The sequence below is a fragment of the Pungitius pungitius genome, chromosome 16, assembly GCF_949316345.1.
Source record: "Pungitius pungitius chromosome 16, fPunPun2.1, whole genome shotgun sequence".
In the NCBI taxonomy this organism is placed as follows: domain Eukaryota; kingdom Metazoa; phylum Chordata; class Actinopteri; order Perciformes; family Gasterosteidae; genus Pungitius; species Pungitius pungitius.
Genome location: NC_084915.1, coordinates 14,532,546 through 14,540,713, shown reverse-complemented (window position 1 = coordinate 14,540,713; position 8,168 = coordinate 14,532,546). Strand labels below are relative to the sequence as shown.

Sequence of the window (8,168 nt, the reverse complement as noted above, 5' to 3'; positions counted from 1 at the left end):
TGACACCGGACAGAAGACATACAAATAAGTAAACAGCTCTGATAGTGTTTTTTAATTTACGCTGGTTTTGCGCATGCGCATACGGATGTCATATTTATAACTAACATGTGCGCCCTTTTTAACCAACCTCTATCTTTAATAATGCTAATTATTCATTATTATCATAAGAAATACGGTTATATTTCACATGTTTCCATATTTGGATCAGTTTAAAGACGCCCCCAAGCGGTTCCAGGCGGCGTAACGCTCAACGTACGTGAAAGTAGGAAGGGAACTATCTTGGCTTTCAGATTGGCTCTTTGAAAGTGACAGATACGTTCCAATATGGCCACTTCCCGGGAACTCCCATTCAATCCAGGAATGTCACGTTAAACACACTACAAGCCAGGACAGGAGAGAGAAGCGCCGCGGAACGACACAAATATGTGAAGTGGGGTTCGACATAAAAAGATTACATAATCAGGTTGTGTTTGCGCATGTTTGTGCGCGCGCATAATTGTCGTTTTCAAAATAAGACTTTTGATATTTTTATTCATAATGAGGTCGCAGGTTGCTGGAGTGTAATAAATATTTGAGCAAACCATCTTATATTTTGTCTAATTCACTATTATTATGAAACCAGTGTTGACTGATTGTACTCTTCTATGCATTTTTGGGCCCGACCTCATTCGGAGTTTCATAAACTTAGTGATCATTTGATAAGTTACAGCCAGAGCCCTTAATGTGGGCCATAACAACTTAAAAGTGTAGGTGTATCTAAATGGTCAAATGGTCACTTATTGTTTTTATTCAATTCTAGCCAATGGGCTTTTACCACAGTCTTTGCTTGTATTTTCTCGAAGACACGCATATATTATTCAAATTGTGTCGACGCTTGCGTTTGTGTTCCGGAAAAGACTCCTCCAGGTGGGAGGAGAGAAGTGATCGGCCAGGTGAGGTGAGGGCTCCTCGCGGGACAAAGCCAGCAGGAAGAATTCAGAAGTTCTCCCTGGAATCCGAGGCGATGGCTTTGACGCAAGAATCCGTCCTGTCTCTGCTGATATCGGCGGGGGGGAAAGTGAAGAAATCCGACTTGGAGTGCAAATTCAAAGGATCGATAGAGTGCGACGACCCCGCGGAGAAAGAACGCAAAAAGGAGCTTTTCAAGACTTTGGTCAACAACGTCGCAACCGTCCAACAAATCGACGGTGTCCGATACGTTGTCGTCAGGAAGACACACCAGCATGCGCCGGACGTCGCGCGGACCGCGGAGAAACCTGGAAATGCGGAGGTCCCGGGGACAGGTGAGCACCGGCGCTCACCTGCGGGGGGCGAGCAGTCCGGAAGCTGTGATGACGCGCGGACCCGGGACAGATCAGCTGTTTCTGAGCCCGAGGTGGCCAAAGAAAGTGGGGAAAATCCCACTGAGTTACAGACTCCCATAGAGGTGTTGCTGCAAAGGGGCCAATACCAGAGTGTGAGAGTGAAAAGGATGCTGAATTTTGAGATCCAGAGGCAGGAGGCGCGTGGAGACAACGGGTCAAAGGCCACGGTCACCAAGAGCAAACCGTACGGATTACCCCTGAGGATGCCGCCCTGCAGCACCACCACCACCACGGTGGTGATCCGCAAACTAAAAGGGGACCCGGGAGACCCGCCTGGATGCCCCGAGCCGGACTCCTCCAGGAGCAAGAGACGCCCCCCCTCAGAGGAGGCCGTCGCCAGCTCGCCACAGATGAGGAGGCCACTGAGGGGCACCAAGGAGTGGGAAGAGCCCAAAGAGACCAGAGCCACCTCCATGTATCCCATGGAGCAATCGGAGCACCAGTGGCTGGTCAAGTGCGCCGCGGGCCACTGGAGGCACGTTTTGGGCCTGCTGCTGAGAGACCACCAGCTGGCAGAGAAGAGGGACTTCACGTCGGGGTTCACCGCCCTGCACTGGGCCGCCAAATGCGGAAACAGCCAAATGCTCGTGAAGATCGTGGACCTGTCCAGGCAAGGGGGCGGCCGCGTCGACGTCAACGCGAAAACCCACGGCGGGTACACCCCCCTGCACATCGCGGCCCTGCACGGCCAGGAGCACATCGCGGCCTTGCTGGTGGGGGAGCTCGGGGCCAACCCGGGCCTCAGGGACAACTACGGGAAGAGGGCCCACCACTACCTGCCCGAGGGCACTTCGGAGACCCTGAGAGAGATGCTGGGCAAGCCCAAACCCCCCGAGGCTGAGGACCGGGCCCAGCACGACAAGGAGGAGCCGCACCTCTTCCCGGAGCTCCCCAAGGGCCTGAATTCAATAAGCCGCTTGTTGCAGCCCCACGCCACGGGAAGCAAGAGGAAGCAGAAGCAGAGGCCCGGGTTTCTCTCCGTGAGCCACCAAGTCGGCGAGGGCCGAGAAGACGGCAGCCTCAGACAGAGAGTCGTGTCGGAGGCGTTCATGTGAGAGTCCGACCAGCACGAGGCCGGCACGCCTCGGATCTCCAACCACGACGAGAACCCCCGAAAGACATCAGTGACTTCCTTCTTGTTTCATGCTTTGCTCTGGAATTCTCTGACTTTTGTCGGATTATGTTTACGTTTTTGGGGAAGAACAAAAAAAAAAAACTAAATAGGACTTCAGTGTTTCACTTTCTAAGTAACTGAGATTAACTTGAATGAATGTTTGAGGACTTTTCTCTTTGGTCAAAGCAAACACCCCGATGAGAGTTCCAGGAAGAGAGCAAGAATTTCTCCGGATTGGCACACGTTCTTCTTGAACAGGCGCAGGGTGTGTCATTCACAGGTGCTCCATATTTCCTTTGGGCTTGTCGAGACAGATGTCACGAGATCAGCTGACTGCAAAGGAATGGGCGTGTGTGTGTGTGCGCGTGCGTGTGTGTGTGTGTGTGTGTGTGTGTGTGTTTGCGCCGCCTCGTTTCCCGCCCGTCACGCTCCCGGGAGCCACGTGACTCGGACTGCTCTTCTCGTCCCTCTGTTTTCTTTTCGTCTCACGTGATGTCACTTCCCCAGAAGCTTACTTTGTCTTTATGTCAAGACGATTTTTCATTGCAAAACCCCGGCGGGGGTTTTATTAAGCAAATGTTCTTTCCTGCTGCTGTGAGGAGAAAAGGTCAGGAACAAGACCCAGAGCTGTGGAGAGATGTACTCACATCTTCATTTAGAGGAGGTTATTCAAGAAAACTGTGGGTCCAAGGTGGTTGAAATGAGCATTTGGAAATGTGAGGGGGGGGGGGGGGGGACTTGTGTTCTTAAAGTAAAGGTGTTTGCAAATGGGTCTATTGGCCGCCTTGTTGGCAGGCAACTGCACAGACATTTTGGGGGGCAGGTGCTCAAACCAAAACAGAAGGGCAGACAACGCCAAAATTATTAAAAAATAATAATAATTAAATTAAAAAAACACAGGATATTTTTAATATTTATTTTTGTTAACAGACTAACTGAAATTGAATAACAGGCAAAAACAGACAACATAGGAAACAAAATAGGAAGTTAATAGCTGCCTTCCAGCAGAAAATCGTAGCCACAATACGTTGTGCATCACAGAAAACAGTCTGCACGTGTGGCTGTTGCTACGCAAGAGAGAAACAGCCTTGTAAACGTTTTTTAGCCCAACACCAGGGGCCTGTTTCAATAAGGAGGTTCAACCAACTCTGAGTTAAAACTTGAACTCTGAGTTGACTTACCCTGAGATGGGAAACTCTGAGTTTTCGGTTACAGAACAGCTGAAATGAGTTAGTTCAATCAACTCTGAGTTGACCTACTCTGAGTTAAGCGCGTGCACCACAACTATAAAAAGCCATTATCAATGGAGCGCAGATATTACGAGTCACCATGGCAACAGCGCCAGACAAAAAGAGGTCTTCATATTTTTCACCAGCAGAACTGGATGTGCTTATGCAAGCATATGGAGAGTACGAACATATATTTTTAAAAAAAAGCAACACGGCTGCAGCGGCGAAGGACAGAGAGTTAGCTTGGGAGAAAATAGCTGCTCGAGTCAATGCGTAAGTTTACATTTGAATTACTGTTATACAGTGTTGTGTGTAATTAATTTCTATGTAATCTAAAAACTAATTTAATTCCGTAATTTAAAGTAAAATCTGATGTAATTGCATTTAATGCTGCATAAACTATAAAGCAATTCTGTATAAAACAATAGTGGATTTAACATCAAATTTAAAAGATATATTTTTTCAAGAATAGTTCATGCAATTGTATAATGTTTATTTGAAAGCATTAAAAGTGCAGTTTCTTGTCTCTCCTTGTATTGTTCAAGTGGTTGAAGTTGATATGGGATTTAGAAAGTAATTAGTAATAAGTAGACCAATACTTTCTAGAGATAGTCATTATTACATTAATCTAATTACACTGTTGAAGAAGCCAGTTGTAGTTAGTAATATAAGTGACTTGCCCAACTGTTATAATATCAGAAGTGAAACTGGAAGAACAGTGTGTTATTCAACCTAATTTTAATTTTCATGTAGGTGCAATCCTGCACATTAATACTGTGGATGGACCTCCTGTTGACATAGTCCGCTTCATTTTCGGAAGGTGCAATGATGGGAATATGTGTGCCATCAATGCATCCAACCACATTCGGAAATCCTAAAAGGAATTCTATTATTAGTTTACTTCCAGGGGTCGCAGCAATATGCTCTTAACTGAACGTCATTTATCAGGTTAGCCTCATTTAAACCGATTTATACATCACTGACCTGCAATCCTGTGAAACTCCTCTTTGATGGCTTTCACGGCTTTGTGCCCAGGAAACAGCACAAAAATTCGGAGAAAGCGCTTAAGAGCGAGGCACACTTTCCTTACAACTCTGCAAACAGTAGCCTTACTGATATGTTCTGCATCCCCAATGTTATACAGAAAACTACCATTTGCAAAGAAACGTAATGCAACGCAAAGCATCTGCTCGGATGTTAGAGCACGGCCGCGATGGCTGATGTTTCTGATGTAAGGATGGATGAGATTATGGATGTATCTTATTGACTGTAAAGAAAAACGGTACCGCTCAAATAAAAATGAATATGGATATGACAAAAAATCCACTCTGGGTCTCAAAATCCTCTCCCGACGTAAATGCAACTCCCTACGGATTAATGCAGCCTCTTCATCCACAGGATCGTCCATAAAAGGACATGCCATTTCATTCACTTGATTTGATGCGCTCTGCGTGACTGAAATGTGCGCAATGAATGAATACCGAAAGAATGAATGAGGTGATTAAATACCACTTCCTCTTTAAAAAAGGGGAGGAGACGAAATAAACTCTGGGTTTCCCGAAGAAAACCTGCTCCCGACCAGGTTAGGTTCACAGAGTAAGTTGCCATGGTAACTGACTCTGAGTATAAGTTACCTCTCTTTCTGAAACAGGCTTGACTTACTCTGCTTTCTCAGGTTTAACATACCTCCCATTCTGAAACAGAAAACTCAGAGTTTCCCTCATTTCAGGGTTAACATACTCAGAGTTTTCACTTAACCTCCTTTCTGAAACAGGCCCCAGAAGGTTGTTGATGTTTAGCGAGGAGATCGACATTAATTTGTGCGTCATCTGAAAACATCCCAGGTCTCCTGGCAAGGTCTCCCACCATCTCATTCATTCACATGACGTCCACTTGAATTGTCCTCTTTAGCTAAGACCGTTTCCGGTGTTTTTTCGAGTGACGTCGAGTGCGACAAGTGGTCAGTGGCAAGTTCCTTTTTCAGAACGGCACCCTCCTCTAAATTCCATATAAATGAGTATCTTCACGAAAACCTCGTATTAAGACATCACTTTATTTAAGACGCTTCGCTACTTGCAAGTCGCTGGGTTGTGCCAGATTCTCAATAAAGTTAAATGAAAACGTGTACAGAAAACCCATGGTCATGAACATACTCATTTACAGAATTTGCAGAATGGTGCCGTTCTGAAAAAAAGGTGTCTGTGCATGTGCCTGCTTGTTGGTCTAATCTTTAAAATGCAAACCTAATGAACTGCACATACAGGTGAAACTTGAACAATTTGAATATCGTAAAAAGGTCATTACTATCAGTAATTCAACTTAAAAGGTGAAACTAATATATTATATATCAAAATAGATATATAATATATCACATAAAGGCTTGAAATATCTCACTTTGCATGTAATGAGTCTATATAATATATTAGTTTCACCTTTTAAGTTAAATTACTCATTGTAATGAGCTTTTGCCCGATATTCTAATTTTTCGAGTCTTACCTGTAATGTTTCACATTTCTCAGATAACCATGATGGATTTTAAAGTAAAATATCTCCTGTAATTTGAGAATGAGAAGTTCTTTGGTTTTGAACACTTTTATTACTTTCATTTGTGGAGGAATGAGAGCTGCCATTAACACTAATGGGTAAATAAATGACTGAAACGACAAGGAAACATATTTCAATTATTGATTACATGTGCAGGTATTTTGAAAAAAATGTATATACAATATGCCAGTGAGCTCTGACTTTAATTAACATATGTTGAGCAAAAATTTGATCCACTCAAGTATTGCACACATTTTGAATATGACCTCGCTGTGTCAACCAGGCCGATACCACCTGGATCAGGAATAAAATGGTGTGTGTGTGTGTGTGGAATGCTCTTTCGTTGTGAACCATTAATCCCATGTGTGTGTGTAAGGTGGTTCCAAAACGGCTCTCAGGTCAGAAACAATCTGCTGTCGTTCGGCATGAACAACAGTTACGGCTTGGATCGGTCATAGCTGAGCGGTGTGATGGCCCGGAGGGCGAGAGGAGGAGCCTGAAGGCGTGCTCACATTCCTGCGGAGGCAGGGTTCAAGGTTCAAGTTGGAAACAAAAAAATCACACTTTGTGGCCCTTGGCGGTCGTAGACGTTGCTTTTAGCCAAACTGGTTTTGTGTGTTTCGATCAGCATTTTCCCGTGTGGAGGCTGGAAGGCCCAGTAAGTGATTGTGAGCAGGAGGCTGCTCGTTAGCTCGTGATGACGCGGGACCTAATTACCATGCAATTAGAGCAACAAAGACTCTTCTTGTTGAGAATTTCAGGAGTTGTTTTATGTGCCTGCTGCCTTCGGTGGGAATCTGATTGAAATTTAGTTTTTGTTTGTTGCTAAGTGCACTTAGTGCCGTCTCATGTCTGTCATTGTCTCCCCCGGGGTTCATCTTTCCATGAGCCAAGTCGGCCTTCAAACAAATTCTGCCTACTGACAAATCTCCTTCAGTTTAGACAATAAACATACTTTAGAAAATGATCATGTTTTGGTTCAAATAAATCCTTTCAGGCCTGAAGGCCAACTTCCCCAAGTTTCAAATCGCACCACCTTGCCAACTGTGCAGTGTGAGCGTTTCACTGTGAGCCGGAGGAAACGAGGGCAGAGAGCCTCAAGAGGGGAGGAAGAGGCTGCTGACAATGAATCCCCTTAAACGCATCATTTAGTCTTTGTTTTTCCCCATAGATAATTGGAAAATAATTTGTGACTGTTGTGACCCAAACTATTTCCTGGCTGGGAGCAATGACTTCGTGGAGCCTTATGGAGCCCATGACAACAACAGAGTCCTGTGCAATGACCTACCTACCGCAACCTGGTCAGTTATCGATTTGTTTACGGTATTTATGATAAACTAAGCTGCCTTATTTTGTGATGAATCACGTCACTATTTTAATAGGTGACAGATTTGATACGGTGCGATGACATGACAAAAAAAAAAAAAAAAAGTAGATCAAGATCCTGGTTATAATGGTTTAGTGGGCTGCACCAGTATTCCTGCTCCCGGTTCAGTATCCCACTGGTTGGGTGACTCGGCGGCAGTACGTTGATTCGCCTGCAGAGGGCAGAGACGAGCTCTGACAAGAGCAACTGCTCCCAGAGCCTCTATCACGAAGACCAAATGACTTAAAAACGCTCTGTGAGAAGTAATGTGACGGACACACTTAATGTGACCTATTCCCACGCCTTTAGTATTTGTATAGGAGCACAAAGCATAAATCACTCTTTGCATAAATATTGACCTCAGAGTAAGGTCACTGTGGAAAAATAAGAGAAAATGTAGAACACCGGACAGAGCGGGAGAGCTTAATTTATTCACAATATTACAAACATCATGGAATTTAAAACTCCAAACAGGCACAAAAAAAAAAAAGATCAAACTCAAACTCTCAACGGAAAACACGCGTGGGAAATAGAGCAGAAAATGCGGATTT

The 8,168-nt window shown here is 44.7% G+C and overlaps 1 protein-coding gene across 1 annotated transcript; it reads left to right on the top strand.

The window, feature by feature from the left end:
* The first annotated feature begins 441 nt into the window (after positions 1–441).
* Positions 442–5,176, top strand: LOC119215078 (ankyrin repeat domain-containing protein SOWAHA-like). The gene has a single exon (XM_037466898.2). The coding sequence runs from the start codon at positions 803–805 to the stop codon at positions 2,417–2,419; it is 1,617 nt and encodes a 538-aa protein (XP_037322795.2). The 5' UTR covers positions 442–802; the 3' UTR covers positions 2,420–5,176.
* The last annotated feature ends 2,992 nt before the right edge of the window (positions 5,177–8,168 follow it).